Source organism: Anabas testudineus, chromosome 5, assembly GCF_900324465.2.
Source record: "Anabas testudineus chromosome 5, fAnaTes1.2, whole genome shotgun sequence".
NCBI lineage: Eukaryota > Metazoa > Chordata > Actinopteri > Anabantiformes > Anabantidae > Anabas > Anabas testudineus.
This window is the reverse complement of record NC_046614.1, coordinates 21139424-21167336: the sequence shown is the minus strand read 5'-3', so window position 1 is coordinate 21167336 and position 27913 is coordinate 21139424. Positions and strand designations below refer to the sequence as shown.

Here is a 27913-nt window from a genome sequence, read left to right as displayed (position 1 = left end):
TGTTGTATTGCTGGAGAACACGTTCCCCGAGAATAAGATATTGTTAAATCTCTCTTCGAACTGTAATTTTCAACAGTGTTTCAGAAAATGGGTTTTTGATTCCTTTATTTACAAAGCTCCTAAGCCAGGTAACAAGTAATGTTGTGGTGGACAGGGGTCAGCATGAGCAGTGCACTGCAATTTAGTACTTGTTAATCATGGCAAGCATTAAAACTTTCCCATGCTGACCTTTATCCACCACAACATTAGAACCACCAGGTGATATTAAGGCTGTGGCTGTTTGGTGTGGGTTTTAACTTGGTTAGGAATCAACCAGTTAAATTTGGAAAGCTGCATGTCAGTGACCAGAAAGATAATTTTCCCAACTAAGGAGCCTGAGCATTACGAGCATGCACCTGGAAACAAGGTTGCATCCTTGAGCAAGATACTTAACTCCTAGCTGGCACACTAACTGTCAGGCGCCTCAGCCTTAGGGTAAAAAAGGAACTTCAACCTTAGGCGATGAGGAAAGCAGAGAAAAATCTTACAACACATTACAGTATGTAAAAATAAATGTGAATTGAAAAGAGGATGTGTTTCAAAAAGGTATGCTATGTTTAGAGTCAGAGCTATAAAAATAATCTGTCACCTGCTGACAGATCATCAAAACAAAAATGCAAATATGCGAGTCAAACATCTGGATGCATTTTACACCTTACTATTTTTAAATGTTCCTGTGTTAAATGATTCGCAGTGAACTGTAACTGTCCAAACATGATGGACATGCTGTGAGAAAATAAACAATCAAGGAGTAGGTCTCTTTTTCTGTGTATGGGTTAATCTGGCACAGGTGGATCATTTCGTTTATCTAAAAACCTGCTATCTATTTGATTTGAGTAGAGTTCAACCTGGGCTTTTTGTAAAAAGTAAATCAAGCTGCCTGTACTTTCTAGACAAAAAACAACTAATTATTAGCTTTTTAACAACATCCATCATTTACAACAATACAGTGGGAAAACCTTTGGGGTGCCTGTTTGTTCCTAACTGGTGGAAAATGCAGACAAAATGACAACTTAATTAATAAGCTTACATTTTATTAATTTATGTTTGTATTAAAACATGCATAAGAATAGTAATAGTACAGGGTATTCAAATGAGAAAACGAGTTTCAAGTACCTGGACAGATGGCCAGTCTATCACACGGCTGACACACAGAGACAGACAAGCATTCACACCTATGGGGAATTTTATCGAAGCCGGTGTACCCAGAGGGAACCCACGCACACAGGGAGAACATGCAAACTCCACGCTGAAAGGCAACCGGCGGACCCGTGGAGTCGTTCTTGCTGTGAGACAACAGTGCTTACCACTACACCACCAGAAAACAATAATAACAAGCTGCAGCACTAATATCTTTTAATAATACATAAAAAGTTATTCACATGTTACTTAGTAAGTGAAGACAGACTTTTAAAGCAAGAATATTCCTTATTTGCAATGATAATAAGGAATATTATCCCATGGAAGAGCCCAATGGACATGATGTCTGGCTATGATATAATGTTTTCCAAACTGTCATAAATTAATATATAAAAATATATACTATAAATAAAATAGTAAAAAAGATAAAATACAATGTCAGTGAAAGCTGAAAAGTATAGTTACATTAAGGAACAGAGCTGCAGCTGTGCCATCCAGACATGCTTCAGTTCCATTATCCTTCTGTCTCCAACTGTGGCAAAGTGAATCCCTCACCTCTTCATTCTCAACACCCCATTGGGAAAGTATTTCACTGCGCTAAAGAGCAGTTAATTAATATATCTGTATCATGATAAGCTTCATTTGCCAATCTGAGTATTTGAGAAATGGCACTGGTTTCATCCAATACTTCCATTATCCTACCAATACATCTCCAGGGCTGACCTTAGTCATGAATGCTGATGGAGGCCTACAGCTCCACTGCCCTCCCCCCTCTGGGAAAGTCAGATATATCTCCTCCCACAGTAAACACCTATGGTTCTAAGGCAGCTTTCCACGATTAAAACTGTAAAGAGGTGAACAGAGGGGGCCAGTGTTGCCCTGCAGGGATGTTTTAAAGCAACAGACTAGAACTGGACCTCATGGTGAGGACATTGATGGACTGACAGGCTGCATCACTGACTACATAAATCTCTGTGTGGACACCCACGTACCCACAAAACTATTTGCTGCTTTCCCAACAACAAGCCCTGGGTCACCAAGGACATCAAAGCCATCCTGAATGACAAAAAGATGGCATTCAGGTCAGTAGGCAGGGGAGGCGGCGAACAGGTTCTGGAGCCTGTTGTCGAGACCAGCGAGGGAAAGGAAGCTGGAACAAAGCCTTCAGCATAACAACACCAGAAAGGTGTAGTAAGTAAGTCCAGCAGCCAGGTGACTGAACGGACTGTGGACTGGGTCAACAAATTTAATACATTAGATTCCAAGCTGAGCCTCAGAATCCCTTGCACTTCACTAAAGGCTCCTCAACACCTCCCCCACACGACTCAGCCACCACCCAAATGACCTCAGCAGATCAGGTGAGGAGGAAGCCGCACAGGCTTCACCCCACTGAGGCTGCAGGGCCAGATGGAATCAGCCCAAGGGGGCTGAAAGCCTGTGCTCCCCAGCTATGTGGTGTTCTCCAACAAGAGCTTAGCCTGCATTGAGAGTTCCTCTTGGGTGGAAAAACTCGTGCCTAGTTACAAGAATCCACGTCCCAGAGTCCTCAATGACTACAGACCAGTGGCTCTGACATTATGAAGGCTTTTGAGAGGCTGATCCTGGAGTCCCTCTCATCTCTGGTCAAACCCTCACTTGACCCCCTCCAGTTTGCCTATCAACCCCATCTTAGAGTGGGGTTACATCTGCTCCATTGCACCTACACCCACCTGGTCAAGCCCGGGGGCTTAGTGAGGATTATGTTTTTGGATTTCTTTCTTCACCATCCAGCCTAGACTGCTGGGAGAGAAATAAAAAAACATGCAGATTGACACGCTTTTGTGGATCATGGACTACCTCACTGACCGTCTCCAGTACATCCACCTGCAGAACTGTGTGTCTGACACTGTGGACAATAAACTGGACTGGACAAAGAACTCATAGGTACTGTACAAAAGGTACTTTCTGAGGAGGTTCAGGTCCTTCAATGTTTATAAGTCTGTGGTTCCAGTGTCATCTTCTATGCAGATGATCAGGGCTGGCTTTGTTCTGGGGGTGGAGCTGGACCCTCTTTATGTCCAAACTCCTCTCAGTCCTGGATAATCCCTCCCACCCACTACACAATGCGCTGGCTGGATAGAGGAGCGTGTTCAGAGACTGATCAACATCAAGTGCTCCACAGAGAACCACAGAAGATCCTTTCTGCCTGTGGGCATCAAACTGCACAACTCCTCCCTCATCTGAAAGGACATGGGGAACTGACAATCATCAGATTTATTATTTATATCATATATTTGTTCTCATTCCACCCTGGACTATTATAATTGACTATTTTCAGCCATCTTACATATTCTGCTTGTTTATTGAGTTGTCTGTAGTGATGTAATTCTGTATTTGTGTTGGTGTAGATCTTTTATGGTTGTGGTTACTTTTCTTCTTGTCTGAATTGAGAGCAACTGTAACGAGGCAAAACAATTGAATAGTTTTAGTTTTTTAAATCTTGAAATGATGGCTCTATTCTATCGTATGCACTGAATAGCTTATTTTCCTAGTGTATGAATCCGTAGTCTCTGTTCGACAGGTTTCTCATTTTAATACACAAACATACACAATCAATGGAGGAAGTTTGACTTTTGTTGAATGCTACAATTCAATAAATATTTAGTAAGATGCTAAAAAACTAGTTTAACATATAGCTATTTGTTAGTATGACTTTATAGACACACATGCATGTTTGCTTATTACCATTCAAACCTAAGAAGCTACATTCACACTAATATACAGTGCGTACACCCCTTGACACTCGCTGCATGCATAACAAATTATGTTTATGCCTTCAGCACTGGGTTGATAACACTTTAGTAAATATAGATTCTTCATGGATAGTACATTATAGAGTCTCAGCAGTCAATGCCTCTACCAAGACACAAGGACAGGAGCGTCAAACAATGTATGCCTGTGTGCCAGAATAAAATAAAAAAATAAAAAACATCTATATTTATTTGCAAATGGAAAAGTTTATCTAGAGGATGAACTTTTAAGGGACGAATGATGAATTTCACCACGCTATTGGCGTCTACTGTCAAGGTTGCCCGCTTGTCTCAGACAATTTTATTCAGCTGGCAACAGCCACCAAGAGAGTTCATATCAAATATCTGCTCTCCTTATTATTCTAATGATCACTGTCAATCTTGATGGATTAGTGTGTGCATTATCGACCTGAAAATATGAGCGAGAGAGACAGATTCAGCATGCATCACTGAAGGAACAGTTAGGTTTTATGGGCAAACCCATTAGGCGCGTTAATCAGGATAAAATGTCTATCTCATCTATTTTCAGTGGCTGACCGCAATAATGAGTCATTAAACATTGTGTTTCAGAGAAATCCATCTCCATATTGGCCCAAAGATATTCTGAGATTATTCACATTATCTCTTATTCTCCACCAAAGTATAGAATCAAATCAAATTTTAAAGACATCTGCACAAGACGATGGACAAAGATTAAATAAATCAAACAAAACAATTTAAAAGGCTAATCAGAAGGTAGGGATTCATATTCAGCCTCTAAGCTTATTGAATCTTCTTCTACAGAGGACATATTTTGCACAGTGCCAAATCACCACCCGATGAAAGTTCAGTGATAGTCCTGATTATCTGTTATGACACCAACAGTGTTTACAGACATACTGTATCCTGGAAAGCAAAATACACTTTTAATGAAAATGTTTTTTTAAAACCCCTATAAATAACGATTCTGCCATCATACTGCTGTATGCATTTCCTGTAGTCTACTGAAACTATTCATTTATTATGACTTACACTAGTCTTTATGTAAAATAAAAGTGCAAATTAAATGTGTTTTACCAAATTCTAATCAATTTTACATCCATCCTCCAGCCTGTCCATAGCACATATAAGAAAAAAATAAATAAATCACACAGCAGCTGTCCTTTAAATGTATATTTGTTGACATATTCCTTTTGACATCTGTGTAATATATACTGTAAACTGACATTTTGAATGTCACCTAAAATATTATTTTAAGCTACAAAAAATTAAAACATTTTAAAGAACTCCACTGAGCTCATCATATTTTCATGTCCTTACGTACAACTGGTTCAGACGGCACCATGAGAGCTAATGATTCTCAAAGAATTCTCCATAAGACCAAGGCTTTTTATGGCTCATTACAGCAGGTGGTTTCAAATTAAATATAAAGGGAACATCAAGCAGTCACACTAAACAGTCCATCAAGAAAACAGGAATAATGAAAGTCAAACATACATGCTTAAATCCATGCCCACTGAATGTCTACCAAAATGATTTTTCAAGTTTAATTGCTGAGCGATATCTACTGAATGATGCATCTTGCACGAAAAAAAAAAAAAACGGTGCCACTTGCAGAGCAATGCTCGTGGTGTGTAGCAGTTTCCTCTCAAAGATTCAGAGTTATTTTTAGGTTATTCAGTCACAGAAACGCATGTTTACATACTCTACATCTGTTAAAGCACAGCAGCTAATGCTGCTAGTTAATAGAATGTTTACATTCAAGCAATTTGGCCTTAACCTCAGGTTTTTAATATCACCTTCTGAATGTTATATATAATAGAAACATCAACATATCATCTTTAATCAACTGTTTCAAAGCAAAGGCATGGTAAGTAGTACTGTAAATGCAGGCCATATGACTTGGTATGTGCACAAATATCACACAAAGTTTAAGGCGTAGTGATGTGCCCCGGTATCTTTTGAACATAGAAAGTGTACCATGTTGAGAAAACACTGCCTGAGGCTGTGTACTTGCTGAAACTCTGAAAACTGTAATCCTCAACAAAATATGTGGTGGTCTGTTAAAAGCAATTCCTGTGCAACACTGTGGATAATATGAATGCTACTTGATTTGATTAAATTACATGTGCTGGCTATGTGTGGATACATATCTTTAAAGTGAAATTACTTGATTTTGTGTATGTCTGAGTGTGCTGGGATATTTTTAAAACTACACTCCAGAAGTATTGGATCAGTGAGGCCAATTCCAGAAAACATTTGGGTTTCACATCATTACGAATATGAGACGACAACTGAACATTTCAGCTTTTATTCCCAGAAAAAAGAAAGACCCTAAAACAACTGTTATTGACACCAACAACAACCACCACAGGGCAGGAGTGAAGGTTTCACAATCGGCTGTTCGCAGTAGACTTCATGAACAAAAGTACAGACAAAATCAGAAGATGCAAACCACTCATTAGCAAGAAGAACAGGGAGGCCAGGCTGGAATTATGTCTACATTTTCCAATACTTTTGTTCACATGAAAAATTGATGGGTTCAAACAAAAGGTACTATCTTCTAAGTTGATTATCGAATCCAGATGTAATCATCTGGAAATTAAAGCTGTAAAGTTGATTTTTGTCTAATATTCATCTTTTGATGTCAAACAGTCTACAGCAAAAATGTAGGAAGTGGGCTCACTGCTGCAATGTTTTTGAAGGGGGGTGTATATGGCTTACGTATACTTTCTATTGTATATTTTTCTTGTGTTTGTGTATATGAATATGCATTAACAAGATTGCATGGGCATGAGAGAGAAAAAGGGTGCATAAAAGGCAATAATCTACGAAACAGGATTATTTGCATATGCTTTTGAATTAGGCTGCCAGACTCCTCCGCCTAGTGTTTAATCAAGCATTTAATCAATTCGCAGCATACAGCTGTGTAGAAACCCTTATTTCACTCTCTCCAGTGTTCTAATTCTGCACCCTCTCCAACCAAACTGACATGTAACATGTTTCAGTATTCATTCACATAGCAAGTTTTTAAAGTGCCAATATAATTCATTCAATATGGGTCAGAATACATTTTAGTTTATCTACTCCCCACAATAACAATCCTCCCTGAAACCAGTTTATGAAAGCCTTTATAAGTATATAATAAGAGAACAGAGAGCGAACACCATAATAACAAGGAAAACATAATAAAGCATGATGAATTGCCTCCACTGTGGCCCCTAGGTGAAGTACATTAAGAACTTCCCTTACTGTGCTACACAAAGCAATTCATGTTTCTTTTGTGCAGTCTTGTTAACTGACCTAATGTGGATATTATAACTGTCCACCTCAGTTCTAATAACTGAACACACCCCAAAGAAATTACACTAGCCCTACAGCTGGATTTTGCTGTTTGTACAGTCAAGTGACAGTGAAGACGTCGTGCACTGATGGCTGGGAAAAGTTCTCTTCTAAATCTCTATTGATTACCTATTGCTGACTCTTAGCTGCAAAGCACTTGGCAAGAGCCTGATTTTGTCTGTGTGCTGTTCAAAGCACAAATACATCTGGTGATGGAGGAGCACTGTGGGATGGGGAGGAGGGGGCAAACCTAAGATGGCACTTTTTTGTAAGGACAGACGACAAAGCCAAGCAGGAGAATTTTGGCAGGAGACCAGAGTGTTCCTTGTAGTCAGAGCATATCATTCCAATTTTCCCCAAGAGTTGGGGACTCTTTTCTAAAGAGTACCCAACTGAAGAACGTGCACTGATTTTAAAAGGGTTTACTATAGATATTACCAGCTTTTTTTTTGAGCTAGCTACTGTATTGCAGTCTCTTTTCTATGGGCCAACTGCAGTGATTTGAATAACATTCAATGAGAAAACATTACCTCTTCTAAGACAGTATGGTTCTGTCAAGGTCAGCCACTAACCAAAAAAGAAACACGCAAAAAGAATCACACAAAAGCCACTTAACTGTCAAATACCTGGATTCTAAAGAGTTATTTTCACTTATAAGTCAGTAGTGCCGTGAACGTTTGAAGCTGACAAAATCTAATACAAACAGAGATGAGCAGTGCAGTAACTAGAGGTTCTCAGTCAAGACATCAGGTAACTCAGATGACTCTTCATTCTGTATTGTCCCTTTAGTGACTGAACTGCAGAGGCGTTTCTACTCATTCAGGTCAGTCTGAAGCAGGCAACCTGTGTGAATATAAAATAGTCTGCAACGTCATCATCTGCCCTTTTCTCTTCTTGTGACTTCATACATCATGCTGTTGTCTGGGAAGAGACTTTGCAACATGGAATTTCTACAAGATTACAGTTTTAGAGGTTCTGACTGTGTTGTCAATACATGGCTGTGTTAAAGAGACTAATTCCTAAATTTAGACAGAATTAATCACACTGGCACAACATAATAAGGTAACTGCTGTAATATTATGACATATATCACCTGTTTCGTAAAAGCACATGATACTGAGACCACATTATCAGATTTAGTATGTTATCTTATCAGGTTTGCTTCTCTACTGCCATTTCAGTATGGAAGCCTTACAGTGAACCAACTACTTCGTAGCTTGCATCATGCCGAGTGAACTGTGTGAGCAGCATTTAACTAATTCCTTCTGCTTCCTTCATAAGGAAAACTCACCATAGCCATGTGCAACAACCATTTGCCATCATTTCCAGAGGTTGTGTCTTAAAATTTAAGGTATCAGCTTGCGTTGTTATGAGACACACAGGGATGTCAGTTGACTACAATAATAACATGGGTGCATCAATATTTTATGACCACAGCAATGATGTAGTAAATTAATTACCTTTCCCATGGTGTCAAGTACAGATGACAATGAGCATACAAACTGTGGTTATTTGACCATGGAACCATCTTTATTTGATGCAGAAGGATGAGAACATGTTGAGAGTACAGGTCTGTTTGTGATTCATTAGGTAACAAAACCCACTTTGGTTAAGCTTAGGCAAAAAAGCTGTTGAAGTTATAACCAGACCACAGTATTTATCTTCTACTTTAACCCAGCATACAGCATAAAACAAAACCATAGTCACCACAAGTGGATATCATACTACAAGATGACGTGTTGACAAAATTGAACTTACTGTTGCAAAGTAGTTGCATATAAATGTCATTTCTTAGAGATGGGGTTGTCATCAGTGACATCACTATGCTGTAACATGAAGGGAAAGATTTTAATGCATAAAAGCTGCTACTGTCCTGTATATTCTTCATGGATTTTGTACCGATAGTCTGTGTGAAATTAGCATTTAATCTACCGAGGCAGTATCTTATCAAGCATAAAGACTGCCTTCTGGGCAAAGCTCGAACATGCTGTGGAGTGATGGAGTCTACCACAGGAGACATCAACAAGCTCGGAAAACAAAAGAAAATCAGTTTAGCAATACTGAAATAGAAATACCAATCAACAAAGTAACAAGCTACCCAAACTTTTTAGAGGGCAGCAATTCCGCTTTACCTGAGAAAACGTATCTGGAAATCTACTGAGCATAAAATTAATGCAGTGGAAGTTATTGCATACTGTTCTAAGGCAATGAAAAAGGAAATGGAATGACAAACACACTAAGTTTTCTTATAGGGAGGTAAAAGGAGGAGCTGCTTCTGTAGACACTCACTTCAGATACTTTTGAGGAAGCAGAAAGCACAGTTAATGTCACTCAAGAAAGTAATAATACACACTTGCAGTGGAAGAGTCTTTTTAGAAGTGGAACCACCAGTGGCCATTGGACCAGACCCAATTTGGTGGCGAGCTGACAATGTTATATTCAAGTTTTCAAGTTTTTGTTTTTGAACTAAAATGACACTTGTTTGAAGAACATATTCAATAAAGTAGATTTTACTTCTTTTTTTAAAAAAAATCCCACTGGATGACAGCTTTTCTGATATATACAGTCCTTTGGCACTTGTGTGCTTCATCCTGAGAGCTGGAGAAATTCAGTTACAAACCTGACCCCAGTAAACAGTTCTGGAAAATTCAGCAGACTGCATAATCAAGCACATTTATCAAATCTCATTCCACCATTTGTGCAATTCCTTCACTAATGCATGTGCAAAAAGGAAGGAGGAACATTTCACTAATTACATGCAAGGGCAAGGTGCACTTCAAATGACGAGCATACCGTTCTTCTGGAAGATGTGACTGTTTGATAAATTACATGCTTATTTCTGTGTACTCGGGGCTTTGTGAATCTGGCCCTCTCTTCAGAAAGGGAAAACATAGCATGCTTTCTCCTTCTCGATTATTGGGTGCAGTAGTTTGGAATATTCCTCTATCTCTCTCTCTCTCTTAAAAAAAAAAAACATTGTGAGATTGTACACAATCATGAGCATCACATATGAAGATGAATCCATGTGTAACTAATTAAATTCTTACATGATCTACATATTCTTTATCAAGAACAAGGAAAATCAGAACAAATTTGGCCTAATGCATGTGACTCTGTTGACCTACATGTGTTTTCTTATGTGATCTCCTTATGAGCAGAACAATATGTCAGTGACCCTCACAACAGTTACAAAAACCACCGTGGTTAGGGCACAAACGTAACTAACATTGGAAACTGCTGTCTCAGGCATCAGTGTCTAAAACCTTGTCGACCCACTAATCTGACCTCTACACAACAACAACACAACACATATGAAGGTTACCGCTTTTTTTATTTTACTGCTAAGAGACTAACCCTGTCTAATACAACTAAACTGCGACCAGAAATACACCAACAACAACATACGGATCATATGTTCACAATTAACAAAAAGGAAAAGTCGCAAATATGTTGATCCTTAACGTATCAGCGATTAATGTATATTTAAAATATCTGATCTTTAACCTCCTGTTTTCTCTTCTGTTAAAATATCCGATGTTGCAGTTCAACATCCAGATATGTGACCGCAGCGTTGTTGCTGTTGTTTTTATGGTTGGGCTCAGGCATCACAGCACTGGATTAGGGTCAGGGAAACACTGTGGGCGGGGATACAGGACAAAAATGCTAAAGTCGCTTTACACACACACACACACACACACACAATCTCTGCATTAAAATGTGAACCAAAACGCTCTCAACCCAACCTCAGATTTTCTTGCCTAAACCTGACCTCATGCAGAACTTTGGTCTCAAACTCGGGTCTGCAGTTAACTATGCACAGTAAATTCAACATGAAATAACAATTATGCTAGTTACAAAACGATAATCGCAGTTGCAGTTTAGTTGTACAGGAGGTGGAGTTGAACAGACAAGTGTGGTGAGTTATACACCTATTAGAGGTTTGTGGCTATTGGTCTCTTAATGTAAACCTAATTTCATAATTATTGTAGAAGACTTTTAGTGTCAGCCACACATTCCAAATAGACAGAAATGAATAAATGAATGGATAAATCCTTAAAAAAAAAATTTTTTTGCAGTGTACAGTCTGATATTTCTCCATTCGGTTCAGTTCCTCTGCGACTGGGCCATCTCATTCCCCAAACGCTTTGTTAAGAAGCATACAAAAATGTGAAAAACAATTATGCCTAAGCTTCTTTTCCATAATGAATCCAGCCCCAACATTTGTAGTAATTGCTGTGATTATTATGTGCTATTCATATGTAATGAATGTGCATTGAGTGCTTCGGCACAGTTGGCACAAAAAGGATGATGCAACAGATTTTTGTTGTGAAATCGTGTTATGTGCACACTTTAAAACTTCTAATCTTAACATCTGCCAGACCTTCACATTTAACATGTCATATAATTAGTGGAACAGTCTGTAATACAGCGCCAGCGTTTCTGTTTTCTCAGAGCGATGCCCTGTCTTCCATTTATTGAATGAACATTTGATTAGTTCTCCAGCTTTCCTTTTACCATTTCCACTTTTTGAACAAATGAATTAAATAAGGTTTTTTCACATTTTTACTATTTTACAACATTTGTAAAATGATTAAAAACATACTGACTGATACAGACAATTTATGATGCTGTTTCTAGGACTAAAATATAATTTCCCGCAGTGGGTCTTGAGGACAACTCTAACTACCTATTACCTTGGTGCAGAATCACCTTGCTTTTGCTAAAGGATCTCATCGCATATTAAGGAATTCACTCAACTCTTTGTTTCATTAAATACTGAGCAGTGGCAATAAAGTCACAGCATACTGTCTTCATAATTGTTCCCCCTTTTTAGAACATCTAATGACATTATGTCCTTGACAAACTCACTGTTTTTAATCTGCTGCACGATTTAAAAGTCTTCATCAGCCTGTGAACATGTATTTTAATTGCATCTTGTACACTTGTCCACGTCCTCATTCCTTTCTTACAGTTACACTCCTGCACTCAATCTTCATAGGGAGACTAGGGGATAGACACATCCCCCCAAAAATCTGAAAAATGAATTTTAGCCTCCTTCAAAATCTGTCATGGCCCGCTATTAAAAGAAAAATGTTCTCCTAGCATTCAGTGTTAAAATAACTTCAAAATGTAATGAATGTCCACTGAACTCCTCCTGCTTCATGTTGGTTTATGTAAAAACATAAATAAAATAAAATTCAACAGCAGCTTGTGGGTCTTGCAACATGTGTCAAAGTGTTTGCCCATTCTGTATCCTCCATGAGCTCTTCATAATTGATCACACATGGTTCTACAACACAGCTAAAAGCATGTTTACATCACAGCAACACTTCTGTTCAAAATAAGGTCTGGTATCACTCCTTATCTTTTCAGTAAATCATGTTTTCAGTTTATTAGATTGGAGAATGATCTGAGTTTCTTTTATAAACATGGTTTACACAGTAGCTGGAGTTGTGTCAGGTTGTCAACTTGTTGGACAAAATGCACACACACCCGAGGGCGGAAATTCAATGCACAGTCACTGAACCTCTGACAGCCGTTATTTTTAATAAGAGCCTTGGTAAAGCTGGGCCTCCAGAAATGTGGCCTGTAAATATTTTGCTAAAACGTGAATTAGGTGGGTTTTCTGATGAAGGAGACGGAGAGAACAAGAGAGAGAGACCGAGAAAGAGACAAAGAGAGAGAGAGAGAGAGACTGATCAGGACAGGCAGAGTCTACAATAACTGACTGTAACGACCCGTGCAGCGCTGTCCCGTCTCCTGACCTTGAAGTGGGCTTTACCTATCTGTGTATTTTTGTTCCAAGCGCAGTGAGTCCGGTGCCCAGGTAGAATTGGGCAGGTGGGGGGTTTATTCAGATAAAGAGCTATTGTTCAGAGCCGCTCTGTGCGACCATCCACTGTGTTTATCTTGATTAAATCATGTGCAAATGACACCAGGCAGCTACAAAATAACTACACACCTCTAAATACTCCAGACAGGAACTCGATATTCTTCCTGTTACACAGATGACATCGGATTGCTGCAGATCATTAATACTTTGTGTCCAGACCCTTCTTTCTAATATTACAATTGTTTCCCAGAGCACAACGTAACAGTAAACATTTTAAAAATTGGATTTTTATACTAGTAGAAAGACACTAGTGTACTTTGTATATGTATATGTATATATACAGAATCTATCCAGAGATCTGTTGGGACAATTGAGTTTTCCTAGAGTAAACTTTAACTGATCCTGATTGCAGAATATGTAGCTACAACTCCCCATAACAATTAACGGTCTACTTGTCAGCAGAGTTGCCATCACAGCCTTTAGGGAATGTGCACTTAATTTGTGGAAATTTTCATTAAAGTGTTGAATCTAATAAAAATACAACAGTATAACTAATGAACCAACAACTTTTGCTTAATGGAAATACTTTTAAATATACACACAGTCGTACAACGTGTCCTCCCTTAAAGTTGAGGTTTTTTGTGCAGTGTTGATTCAGCTGTATGATTATTTTGGATGTTAGTTTGTACTGTTGTTAAACTGCATCATACACATGTTTGTGCCTTTTACTACATCCTAGTCTGAGAACAATAGATTTACGACAGGGCAGTTGTATTTGAATGCATAATTTAAGCTACGTGTAACTAAGAATCCTGTAATCTGCCAATAGAGTGTATATCTTACTGAGGATTTATGCTAATGTAGGATCTCTTGACTGCAGGAGAATTTCCCTTATTATAGAAATTATAATTCTAATTGTCATGAAATACTGTAATTTCCTCTCTTTCTTCACAAACCCTCATAAGTGGACTCATTCACAAGAATATTACAGACAAAAGTATCGAGTTAGACTGAAATACTGGAAAAGTGAAAGAGAGCTACGAGTTCATGAAAAAAACTATTTAAAGCTGCTATTCTTCCTTCTGAGAAGCCCATCTGTATAGCACATACACCAGAAGACACAGACACTCTGCTGTACATACAAGTAGAGAATTTGCTATTTGTGGCCCAGTGAACATTAATTTTTTAAAAAGACAATTAGGCTAGTGTTGGGCACAAAAAGCTATGTTAAAAGGTAAAATAAGTACTTTCTGTAATGGTCTTGTTACAACAAACAATAACTCACACACTGTGTTCTGTGGGAAGGTTGGATCTTCCTCCCTAGTTTTGCCTTAATATACTGTACTACATCACTGCTCTAGGCATCAAATATTGATGTGCCTGGTTAATTACTGTCATCATTTGACATCCTTGTGCGTTTTATAGTGATGACTGCTGCCTTTAGCATCAACACGAGGTACCAAAGTATGTGACAAAGTGTCAGATGTCCTGATGAGTGAGAATAGGCTGGGTTTAGGCATTCACAGCACAGAAAGATTAGTAGAGCGTAACGAAGCTTAGAGAAAAATTGTACTTCCCCTGCAGTCTTTGGTAAACATTCAACAAAATCCAAACCTTTACCAAAGTGAAAGTGAAACGAACCACACACAGGACTCTGGAGCTTAAAGTCACCTGCGGTTTGTCAGTCCCATGACTACCACCCCCCAAACAACCGCCCTAGGAGTGTAGAGTCTCATTAATCAGTATAGTTAATATATGATTATGTGTTTGTAGTTTAGTCGCATATCAATGTAATTTTGAGATTGATCTATATAAATATGTTGCTTTGTACATACAGGGATGAAGTGTTTGCACAATTAAAAAATATATGTTGTGAGGAGTTTTGGAATCAGCCCAAGGGTGTTGAAAGTCTGTGAAGGTCAGCTATGTGGTGTTCTCCAACATATCTTCAATCATAGTCCGTGTCTGAAGAGAGTGGCTCTTCGGTGGAAAAACTTGTGCCTAGTTCCTGTGAATAAGAAGCTACGTCCAAGTGTCCTTATTGACTACAGACCAGTGGCTTTGACCTCCCACATTAGGAAGGCTTCTGAGAGGCTGATCCTGAAGTCCCTCTGATCTCTGGTCAAACCCTCACTTGACCCCCACCAGTTTGTCTATCAATCCCATCTTGGAGTGGATGATGCCATCATACATCTGCTCCATCGCACCTACTCCCGCCTGGTCAAGCCCAGAGGCTTAGTGAGGATTATGTTTTTTGATTTCTACAGTGCATTTAACACCAGCCGGCCTGCACTGCTGGGAGACAAATTAAAAAACATGCATGTTGACACGTCTTTGTGGATCATGGACTCCCTCGCCGACCATCTTCAGTACATCCACCTGCAGAACTGTGTGTCTGACACTGTGGTCTGTAGCACAGGTGCTCCACAGGGAACAGTTCTGTCTCCCTTCTTCTACTTCAGGTACAACTCAGAGTCCTGCCATCTTCAGAAGTTCTCTGATGACTCTGCAAATGTAGGACGTACACAGGGTGGAGTCATCACAGAGTACCAGGGAGTGGTGGACAGTTTTGTGGACTAATGTGGATTCAACCATCTTCAACTCGACATCAGTAAAACAAAGGAGCAGCACCATGCGGATGTTCTATGAGTCCATGGTGGCCAGTGTCTTCTTCTATGCTTTGGTCTGTGGTCTGCTGGGGCAGCAACGTGAAGGTGGAAGGTTTTGGGGGTTAAGTGGACCCCCTACATGTTGTAGCTGAGACGAGGATGCTGTCCAAATTCCTTTTAATCCTGGACAAACCCTTCCACCCATTTACTACACAGTGTGCTGCTGGACAGAGGAGCACGTTCAACCAGACACTGGTCAACATCACATGCTCCACAGAAAGCCACAGAAGATCCTTTCCACCTGTGGCCATCAAACTGTACAAATCCTCCCCCTCTGTAAGGAGGTGGGCAAGTGAAATTCATCAGAATCAATATTTCATGTGATATATTTGTTGTCCTTCCAAATTAGACTAGTATTGACTATTTTCAGTCGTCTTACACATTCTGTGTACATACTGAGTTTTCTGTATTGATGTTATTCTGTATTTGTGTTGGTGTGGATCTTTTCAGGTTGTGGTTCCTTTTCTTAGTTAAGAGCAACTTTAACAAGGTAAAACCATTTCCCTCTGGGATAATGAAGTTTTCTAAATCTTGAATACTAAGTAATATGAAGCCCACCTAATTAAAATTTAATCAGTAGCATCAAACAAGAGAAAGCGTAACAAACTATTTTATTGTTAAGAATTTAAATAATTGCCATTTTACATTGTAATACATTGTGATTTGTGTCTTTTTACTGTTAGATTATACAGTGTGTTTTGTAGTTTTGTGCCAGTTGTGCAGAATCTAACAACAGGTAAAGCAGCAGGTTGCCTCCTTTCTTTAACTCCGCATGACTGAGTGAAACACGCTTGTTGGGTATATTCCTACAACAAGTGATTTTTGCCAAGAGTGTGTTTACAACAGCTTTTATCATAAAGCCCTGGTCTGTCTTCAAAAGTGAGATTTAAAATTGCAGCACAATGTGGATTCAATCTAAAAAGGTGTTGTTTGAATCTCCAGGGGTGTATCATTAAAGTTCTGTGGTCATTTTAACTCTTTCCCACAAGTGCATGATCATAAACAAAAGAATAAAAAGTGTTTCAGCCAAATCTTTCTACAGCTCAGTGTAACATAATCCTTCTGTCAGCTCATGTCTTCTCTCATGGGTAGAGCTTAAACAATAGGATTAATTTTAACTAGCATATAGCCTCAGATCAAATGGTAAAGAGTATGATATTGAGTAATCCAGCACTACAACTGACATAATTCATCGTATTTTTGCACTGAGATTATTATCCTGAACACTGATAGGAGCCAGCGTGGTCCCATCAGGATGGTGGCTAAATAAAATGGAAAGAAGGGCTAGAAGGGATGCGACATACATCATCACATCTGATTCTAAAGGGTGACCAATGTCACAAAACTCAACATGTGCAGAACTGCCCCCTATGTTTTTTTAAAATAATGAAATAAAAATTCAGGTTATTTTTAATTTCATAACATACATTTTGTTGTTGTGGCATCAGTGATAATACTGTACCCTCTATTTAATCTGCAGTCTGACTGCATCCAGAAGCTGTTGTTTTCTAGCTCATAGAAATACTATGACATGATGGAGGTCTCACTATCCCGCAGAATGTAGCCTAATGTTCAGTCAGCTATGACGGAGACTAATGTGAGCTTTCTCTTACATTCAACTCCCCTTGGAAGATTCAGCCACATGAGGAAACTGAAAAACAGTTGAGCGAGTTCGTAAATCAAACTGCTGAAATGACAAGAAAGCAATTCAATTCAAATTTGCCTTTGGTTTGCCAAACAGATGCATAACTAACACTCAAAAAAACACTAAAATACATTATTGTGGCTTGACAAGATAACTACACAAATACAGTACATAGTGAAACAAATGTGTCCTTTTAAAGCTAAGAACTACATTGGCGTAAAACTGGTGTTTGCCAAATTTTGTCAGCAATATTGCTGTGATCACAATCCAGATTTTCTTAACACCGAAGAAGAATATCCAGTACTCAGTTCAATCCAATATTTATTTTAGGTATAGTAAAGACTTTTATATTACTGTTTCCTGAATGTGTTTTGCTGTGCAGTTCACTGACGCACACAACAGATCAGGCTTTAAGAGCCTACCGTACATCTGTTAAAAATGGCTCAATCTGTATCAGTCTGGAGCCTGTGGATTAGTTGGGGACATCTCTTCCATCCTCATACGATCAGAGGATGTAGAAGAATGCATGGCAGCACTGCACTTAGCAAGGCTTAGTAAAGCATCAGGAACACTTTCATTTTGTTGTCAGCAACAACCTTGACTCACTCAAGAGTTAGTTTTACTGTAGTTCATGACAAAAGCTTAAAAAAAGAGAGATTCCCAGTCTGCCAATCTACTTATTACACACTTAAAGTGCACAGTTCTTCAGGCTGTTTTCCTCCTACTCCCATTCCATATTCATATTCACCATTACTTCCCATGCTGCTTTCCAAGTTTGATTAAGTACAATCCAGTGGGGGTGTTTCAGCACAAACTTGATCCATTGCCCAGGGCTGACTTTACTCTGCTGCGTCAGAGCTAAAGGTTTTCTACAAGCCTTCCTTTTTCCCCCATTCCCACCTCATATTCATCACTTTCAAGATACCTAGAAATGCAACCTAGGGACAGGTCTAATAACATGGGGGATACATCGATTTTTGAGCCTGTTCAGTTTGGCCACCCATCGTCTAAGGAAAACTGGTCTGAGGGACACAAGTTTGAAATGTATCTGAGCTGTTTGATTCTCTTTAATCATTAGCACTCATTGGGACCAGAGACAACCTCTAACCTTAAAACCACAGTGCTGCATCAAACAGAATACAAATGACACGAGCACAGACTCTGGAGTAGAAACTGCTCAGTAAGAGTTTAAAGATCTGTTTAACTAACATGATGGTAGTGGCAGGATATTTTTGCTGTTATTTATACATAAACATTAACAGCAGCAGTAAAGGTTATGGCGAGTCATTTTAACAGCTTTGTTCACAGAGACATCTCTGTTCACATAAAACCTGGATCACTTGAAGACAACAGAAGTGTCATCTAATGTGTTGTAAAAGGCTAGAATTCACAGCAACATAGTCTCTGACTCTGTGGGAATAAGAGACCAGTGTTTGTGTAACCACAGTACACAAATAGCACTGACATCTTCCTGATTCAACCGAATGACTCAATTTCCATGAATTAGAATTCACAACACATCTGTGGGCAGCACAGTCTTTTTCTTTTTTTCCCCCAGACATCTGGACATTTGTCAGATAAACTATTTGAGGATTATTATCCAAGAAATAAAAAAATCTAACTTATAAAAACCATAAGTGCTGAGATGCTAAGGCAACCCTCTCAAGCAGCAACCCATCCAAAGCTCTGAACACATGCACTGTAACTGAGTTCCATACCACACATGGCATAATTCATATGGCATTTACTATCTTAATTCAACTCCTGTTTCCAAGAAAAACACCCTGTCATTTTTTATACAGTATACTTTGCCTTGACTTGCTTCATCAGTTTTTGTTTGTCTCCTTTAGAGTCAGTGAGTTCTCGCACAACCTACTAACCGTTGCAAAAGATAAATCCTGAAACATCTACTAGTTGAAGTCAAAGTCAAGAAAATGATTAATGCTGTAGAAGATGTATTTCAAGTTCCTGGGTAAAACAAAAGAAAACAATGGCAAATAACCTTGTGTGTGAGTGGTGAGCTCTGCAAACATGACCGCATAAAGGCTAAATATCGGTGTTTGTCAGCATAAACAGCTTGTAACCTCATGCCTCAAGAGATTGCAATCAGAAGAGGACAGACCCACACAATGACATTATACTGTATGCAGTACTTACAGGCTAATTCCTCAAAGCATAACAGCACTAGGAGGAGTCATTTCACCTGCTCCCTGCCAATATTTTATTCCCCTTTCCTGAGAACAGCGTGTACTGCAGCAGAGTGTAACCAGGTAAAAAGCAGGAGCCACACTCACTTTCCGATTAAATTAATTGATGACTGACATCTTTATTGTCCGATAATAAATTGGATGATCATTGCTTTATATAAAAAAATGCAGAACAAAGGAGCAGGCAGCAAAATGCTAAGTGGAATCACCCAAGAAGTGGAAGCAACTTTGCAATATTGAGTAAAAAAAGCATATCTAAAGACAGTTATGATCCATATGCAACAGCAGTTTCTGTTATTGCATAATTCATGTCACATGTTCAAGAGATTAATTCCCTGAACTTGCATGACTAGTCCTGCAGCGGATCAAAGGTTTGTTGATAAATGTTACCGTAAATGACAGATATTAACAGATGAATCCTGAGACTTGTTCCATCACAGACTGACACTTCACCTAGAACTGCTTGAACTGCAGTGAGAGATGTATGTCTTCATGAATTTTGGTGATAGAAAATGCAGGGATGTGCTCCAATAGGAAGAAAGGCTGTCTCTGCCTCATATGGAGGAAGTCAGCATGTGTAAAAAGAAATAATCTGTTGTCATAAGATGCACAGCTAACACAAGCCCTCCTTACTACCATCTGCACAGATTCAGCCCATCCAGAGTGACGTCAATATGTAGATTAGAGCTCTTTCCCCTCCTTTCCCTTCGTTTCATGCCTAATCTGGACTTTTCATGAAACCTCTATGATGCTGCGTTCACTGCCTGAAAAAAAGCAAATCACTGACCTGTGATATTTATAGTTACCACATATCAAGTGTAGTGTACAGATTAAATAAATTGTAAACAGGGTCCCGGCTTGTTACAATAAAACATTTTGGTTATATTTAAGAATGTATTATATTTATTAAATATGTATTATAATTAATAGAAATAGAAGATATACAGTAATTGCTACACATGGGATTTTAAGGTTTGGTCAGTTACAAAAAACAAAGAGTAATGCATTGACTATTTATTCAGTGTCTCTGGTTTGATAGCAGACAAAGTACACAATCTCCGATCTTATCTCAGACCTTTTACTACTGATTCAGCATTTTATCTTTTCAAACTGAGGTCACAATTATAATGCATAATAATATTTTCATTCCTCCATAAACTCCTATTACTAAAATAAAAAGCATGCTAAGAATCAGAGGATCAGTATAAAAAAATCATTTTGTGCACCGCAGTGCTGATGGGCCATGAATGCAAAGATAAGTGTCAAGCCACTTCTCAAAGTCTTTAATAAGGAGGATAATGTTAGGACACAGTGGCAGAGCAATTGTTATTACTTGGCAGCCATGTTTGAACACGATAAGCAAAATCACATAATCCACATTAGCATGTAGGAAACAGTGAGGGGACAATACAGTAAAAGTGCTGATAAAGCCTGTCAAGAAATCCCCACTAACACTGTGTACTAATTTCAACAGAATAAAAGGTAAAATTATATGTCTACAAAAAATTGCTAATAACAGTTCTGGTGAGAAAACACATGATCCTGACAATGAGCATTGCTCACTGTAGATCACAAACAAGAATGGTAATTTCTCTATGCAGCCTGTCTTGGGAGGCCTTTCTGAGCAAAGCGTCTCCTCTCTTGTCTCTATCTCTGCAAACCACCAGCTGCCGAGGGAATCAGAGTTGCTTCAAACTCCCACGCAAGCCAAAGACATCAGCAAGCCAGCCTACATCTGAGTATGAAGGACTTCAGGGGTAGAAGGGGAACTTACTGTGCAGTTTGAACTTCCTTGCCCCAAGCCTTTAGTTGTCTCTGCTAATCACAGGCTTTATCATTTCATCATTTGGAGGAACACTGCTTAAGAATGCAAATGTATTTCAGCAATATAGGCAAAGGCATGCTATTTTTTTTTTAGGACATTCTCCCCTTTAACAAAATACAAAAAGCTATGGTGGCAGTGGGAGACTACACATTTCTCATTATGTGCACTGTGGGAGACGTACACCATGTAGTGGACCCCTTGGACCTAAGGCTACAAGCAACAAGTGGTCTTTGATGGAAACAGAAGATGCTTTTTAATAAAACATGTTAATAGCATTCAAGTGACTAATACCCTGCAAACACTGCATTTTAACTTTGTCCAAAATTACAAAGAGCTAATCTGTTCTCCACATTTACACATTTACCTGTAAAGAAGATGGGTGGCATGTATGCTAATGCTCAGAATATGTTATTCTCTCATATGTGGCTTATCATTCTCAGCCATTTTAGGGTGTCACGCTACTGGGATGGATGCCTCTGAAGAAAGTAGATCATACTCCAGCAAGCAAACGTGTGCATGTTTAAGTGTAAAACTGCTTGTTTTCAGGAAATTTTTGTCTTGTTACTGTATTATTTTGTTAAATAATAGCATAACAAGTTTCTGCAGCGTCCCTGTGAACCAACACAACGTGATCTTCACAAATACGGCTGATCTTAAAGTTAAAAGATCACCCACACTGTGATTCATCACTGAGAACTCTACCAAAAACACTAGAACTGAAATTTTGTCTTCCAAAAATCTTTGTTGTTGTACTTGGAAAACTCATCACAAATGTCAAACAATGTTCTGTTTAGCTCACTTTAGACTTATTTTTCCTCCCTTTGGTAGACAACAGTTCAGTGCTCAGGAAACTTCACTGGACAGAGTTTAATTAGGCGCAGGTGGAGGCCAGCAGTCTTTTACACCTCCCTAATACATATAAGCAATCTAATTTATTAACATCAAACTTAGATTTCATTTCATTTTCTCTTATTCTGCTTGAGTAACAAACATGAAATTATGAAATCTAAATATACTCTTTCTATAAAGCAGTAAAAGCTGTTCTCTGTAATAATCAGATAATAAACCTGAAATATTCACTAACATGCTGCAGGGACTGCATGACACCAAAAAGCCCCCCCCCCCCCCCCCGGTAAAAGCCATTTCATTTTTAGCACAGTGGTCTACATGTACAAAGTTGGCTGAAGGCCTTCAACAAAGGCTGTCATTTCTGGGTCACCGACCTGTTTCAAGTTTTAATATGGCTCTTTCATCACATTAAATGGAATTTCAAGTTACAAAAGATCCAGACTAAAAGGTGAGCATAACAAAAATCATGCTTTAATTGAAGGTGATCACTGAAGGAGACAATTGGTAGTCACACACGGTGTACTGTACAGTGGCTGCTGCATGGATAAGTCCCGGATCCTGGATTTGTTTTTCTACTTCTTCAGTGAAGTTATTAGATGCAGCTCAACCACTTTTGTACAGGATTTCTCCCCTCATTTTCTTTCAAAGTACTCTTAGCAAGTGTAAGAGGCTAAGAGACTGATGTGTGTCACTGGGTCTAAGTAAGCTGCACTCTTATTTTTTCATTAAGTTGCCACCTGACAGATAGAAAGAAGAAATACATGTAATATTTTCCTACAAATTGCCAACACCTCATTTTATGTAATAGTGGTTTCACTGCCGCATCAGAGATATCAGCAGAATACATAATCGACTTTTAAGACAGATGGTGTCCTATCAGCTGGTGAGGATAGTGTGATTTTAAATTGTAAATCATTTTCAACAAAGTCCTACTGAGCCTAGGTTGTTCTTTGTGAATCAAAAATAGTTAAATGAGTTACAAGCAAAGCATCTAATGACTCCGTAGCACTTAACCAGTGATACTCTGTGTTACGTTTTCACATGCACATTTATTTAAAGTGCCACCATGACTGACCCAACAAACAATAGCAAAAGCAAACAGTGAAGACAGCTCCTAATCTGTGCATAATCATTTTATATAACTGCTGAAAGCTGCAGTGCAGATACAAAGCCTGGTGATTGTTAGATAGTGGCATAACCACAACCCTTTACCCAGCCAATATATCTTCTCACTTCCTGTGAGTCAAGACCAGCCATCAGGAGCAGACAGTCACAGTGCGCCGGAAACCATCAGATCTAACAGAGATCCAGTACCTGTTAAATCTGTCAACACCGCTATGATCCACAATCTACAAACCAACCTACAGTACCGAGCTGTGAAGCAAGACATTTGCTCGATAGAAGCTGATTTACTCATCAGATGGGAAATTAATTAAAACTAGCACTGAAAAATCTGAAATGAAATACTGTTTTAAACACATACGAGCTTCGAACATACAGTGTTCAGCAAATATAGTGCATGCATGTCATGTTTAGTTCATCATCACTATAGTTTCACAGTTAAGCATCTTTAGCTGTGACATGATTGACATGTTTCTATGCTGCAATAACTGTTACAGCCAGGGCTTTGTGTTGGACGGTGCTGTTTAAATCTGTTTTTTAATATTCAATCTCCCTTTGACCTCTAAACGTGGGTCATGAACCTTGATATCCCTGTAATACTCCTACCACATTCTACTGGTAGCTGATCACTAGAGTCTGCTTGTCTTATATCCTCATCTACATAAAATCAAAGCAACTTGTACTTTACTACATTGCTCTTTGAACCCACGTACAGCTGTTCAGACCTGAGCTTAAAGCCGTTTCTATCCGTCATTTGCATACAGCCTAGAACATGCTAAGAATGCACACTGTGCACAATATTCTCTTTTATTCACTGCAGTAGACATCGGGAAACATTAAAGCAAGATATACGATATGAGCATCTGAGAAGAGATGCATAATTGATTGCATTGGACAGCAAATTGTCACTTGCTGTGAGCGTAAACAAGGAGGGACATTCATGTAGCTTTCAAGAAACGCATTATCATCAGTAGAAATTAGTATGCTTGAGGACATGTCTAATATTACTGTGTAAGACACTTCATCCACATTTTGCTCTAAAAAGGTAAAAGGGAAATAAGATACAGCATTAGAGACTTTGATTTCTAATAGGTAGGACAGATCTTAGAAAGCGGTATAGGCCAGAGGATGAATATGAGGGGGAAATATCAAGCCAACTGCTCTTGCCAGAAAAAAAAAAGCTTCAAAAAGCTGTAATTTAATATAATTTCAGTTCAGCGTCTGAACATTCTTATCTATAGTTTTTAATCTCTTAAAGAAATTTGTGAAGCTCTGAAGCAAATCTGTTCTCCCCTTAAATGGCGCTCTAATTCAGACAGTAATACGTGTGCCAATTGTTATTAGAAAGTTTTTGTTTTTATTTCTGTGAAACGGCGGTGGAGGTGGATGCTGTGAGGACATAACATAAATCAATTAAACACAGCACTAATGCAGCATGCACCCATCTTATCCACCAAAATCACAAAAGGGACTGCAGAGCAAATCAGCACCATCCATCCAGTGAAATTCAGAGGAATAACACAATTTGCCCAATTAAATTCCGGGCTCTCGGGTATATTAATTTCTCCCCAGCAAGAAATAATAAATCAGAAGTTAACAGTGAACTATAAAAAAAATAAATCTCTTTAACAGCAGCCAGTGGTTTCAAGTGGGGGTGTAGTATGGCTCTTAACCATTAGTCTACCAGGACACCTTGTCTGGTTTATACAGTGCACTGCTGCAGCCAGATGATTGTTATCTGCTTTTTGCGTCTAGTGAAACACACTCACACACAGAAACAGTATAGTTGATGTACTGATGTGTGTACAGTAAACATGTAATAACTCATGGAGGAACACTGAGCTTACAGTTGCTTAATATAGCCTGTTTTTGAAACTGGTGGTGCTGCGACATGCTTAACAGCAACATCCTAAATCCTAAACTACTGATTCTCACTGGCGGAGGTTAGCTTGTAGGCACGCCTGCGTGAAGCTGGGAGATACTGAAGAACACATCTGACAGTCAGCGATGGTGCAAGGCAGCAGGTTTCACTCAGTACCACCATTAGTCCAGAATCAAATCTGCATTGTAAGATGAGCCATTCAACGTTTCTCTCTGGCCCAAAGAATTGAGAAGCTGTTTAGAAACTAAATCTAAAATGTACAGCATGGCACTTCAAGGGCGTCACACGGGAGCACTGAACTCTAACACAACACAAACACACATTTTGTATCCAGGTATCAACTGAATGTGATGTTCAGAACTTAGCAGACAAAGAAAACTGGAAAAATCTAAAGTCCATCAAAAACTAAATCTGTGTTGCTTAAATATAGCGACAGCAACTGGCAACCACGCAGTCTAACTGCAGCACCTGATCCGTTGTACCATTCACTATTTGTTTACAGGGTGGTCAATGAAAAACCAGTTCCTCTGTTACATATAGAGAAAACAAAGCTGGTAAAAAAAAAAAAAAAAAAAAAAGCTATTACCATTTCAGAAGAGGAGGACAGCAGTGTTGAAGCAGCCCTAAATACCTTACATAAGTCCAGGGCTTGTATGTGGTTGAGTATCATGAGAGCAAGAGCCAGAGGCATTTTATCACTTAACATTATGTTAAGTTGGACTGACATAATGATTTCCTATACAGGTCAGGGAAGGTCAAAATCACTTCAAAACAACCGAATCCTCAGCTAATGCAGAAGGGTTAACAGGTTAGTTTGTGAGCCATGCTGTTCTGATGTTGGAGCCAGGAGTGAACTCTCATCTGGACTACTTCAAACACCACACTGTTACCGCCAGTGAGTAGCAGCCTCAGTCCAGCACAATTCTCTCTGCATCTCTCAGTGAGGGAACCAAGTGATGTGTATGCAGCCTGGTAAGGTCTTAATGATGTATGACACCATGTAAAAACACTAAATGCCTCTGGAGAATGCCACAGGGACCGTATGAGAGGACAATAAATATGTTAACAGCGAGGGGACATGCTTCATGGCTCCGGGTTGTTATCTGTTGTAAATATTTGCCCCCCTAAATTGCAGCACATCCCCAGTACCATCACCACTGCGTCCCAAGCAAGGAAAGACAGAAGACGGTGTACGAATTATTTAGAACAAAACACATGCTGCTTCAAATCCAGAATCTTCACTGCTGTGTTTTCATCCTGCAACATCTGAACGCGTCAAACGCAGGACGGAGAGTAAACATGCGACACCGACGCCACCGCGGTGCCGAGCGCAACGCGCCGAGGGCGAGGATGTGCACGGAGGAGACGCACTTTCATGTTCGTCAAGGCACCAACTTTAAGATCTGTTGAGCTCGGACGCTGTGCGAGGTGCAAAAAGCCACGATGACCAGAACGCCGGGGAGTGCGCGCCGCCGCGGTGCAGCTGGGTTGTGCTGTGAAGTAGGTGCTGTCATGCACGCTGGTGATAGTCAATACAGATGAATTAAGACTTAATACACAACGAGGCCTCCTGCTTCCCCGCGTCTTGCATTTCGTTTGAGCATCCCGACACCACGCATTGTGCAGCCTGGACTGAACCCCCACCATTATTCACTGATTTCTCTCTTTCCACGACTTGGCTCGCGTTGAGGGGGGAAAGTTGGCGTCAGGGAGGAACGGTACCGATCGCCTCCACCCGGCTGTCCTGTTAATGGCCACTTACATATGGATCACTCAACTCATTCACAGTTAGGATGTTGTTGGACCCCACGCATGGATAGGAGGTTCCCGCTGCGTGAAATATGGATGACAGGGTCACACTTACCGACGGCTAAATCCAGTAGATCTGCGCACAAGAGCAAGCACAACGAGAAGACGGTCATCTTTCCCTTATTTTGCAATAAATCCCAAACTCCATCTGCGTTTACATGCTCTCCGGGTTTCTGCCGTGTAATCCCCACCATTCCAGAGGTATGCGACTGAAAGGTGCCCCCAAACTATTCATGATGCAGCTCAAGTCTTAAGTGGAGAAATCGGAGAAGTTGACAACGAATGCAGCATTCAGACGGAAAACCGAGCATCAGACCCCGAAAAGCAGAAAAGGGTCTGAGCGGCTGCGAGCGCAGAGCAAACGGGATGTGGAGCTGTTCCCCTCCCAGCTGAAACAATAGGGAGCTGCGCTGAGCCGCGGAGCACAGAGAGACTCTGGAAAAAGCAAAGTGGTTTGGATGAAATTGTGTTCCTCAGTCACCTCTCTCTCTCTCTCCCTCTCTCTCTCTCCTCCCGCCCTCCAGACAGACGCACAGTCATTCCTGATCAGTCGCTCTTTTATTTCACAGTTTTTCTTAATCCTACCCTGGATTCAGACCCTCTAATTCTGTCCATTAAGCCGATTTATTTTTTGTTGGATTTTTTTTTTTTTTTTTTGAAAATGATTTTTAAAGATCTCCTTGTGGTATCATAACAACTATATGAATATAAATACATGTGTAATACTAATAATAGTCAACTCCACTGGCAACATGCTTCATTCAATCAAGACTAAAGTGTGTG

The 27913-nt window shown here is 39.5% G+C and overlaps 1 protein-coding gene across 2 annotated transcripts in view; it reads right to left on the bottom strand.

The window, feature by feature from the left end:
- Nucleotides 1–27324, bottom strand: part of igsf21a (immunoglobin superfamily, member 21a) — a 151044-nt gene extending 123720 nt beyond the window's left edge. For both annotated transcript variants that reach the window (XM_026350021.1, XM_026350022.1), the window contains exon 1: nucleotides 27186–27324. In XM_026350021.1, coding sequence (XP_026205806.1) covers nucleotides 27186–27324 — 139 coding nt within the window. The remainder of the gene's footprint in view (nucleotides 1–27185) is intronic.
- Nucleotides 27325–27913: the final 589 nt, after the last annotated feature.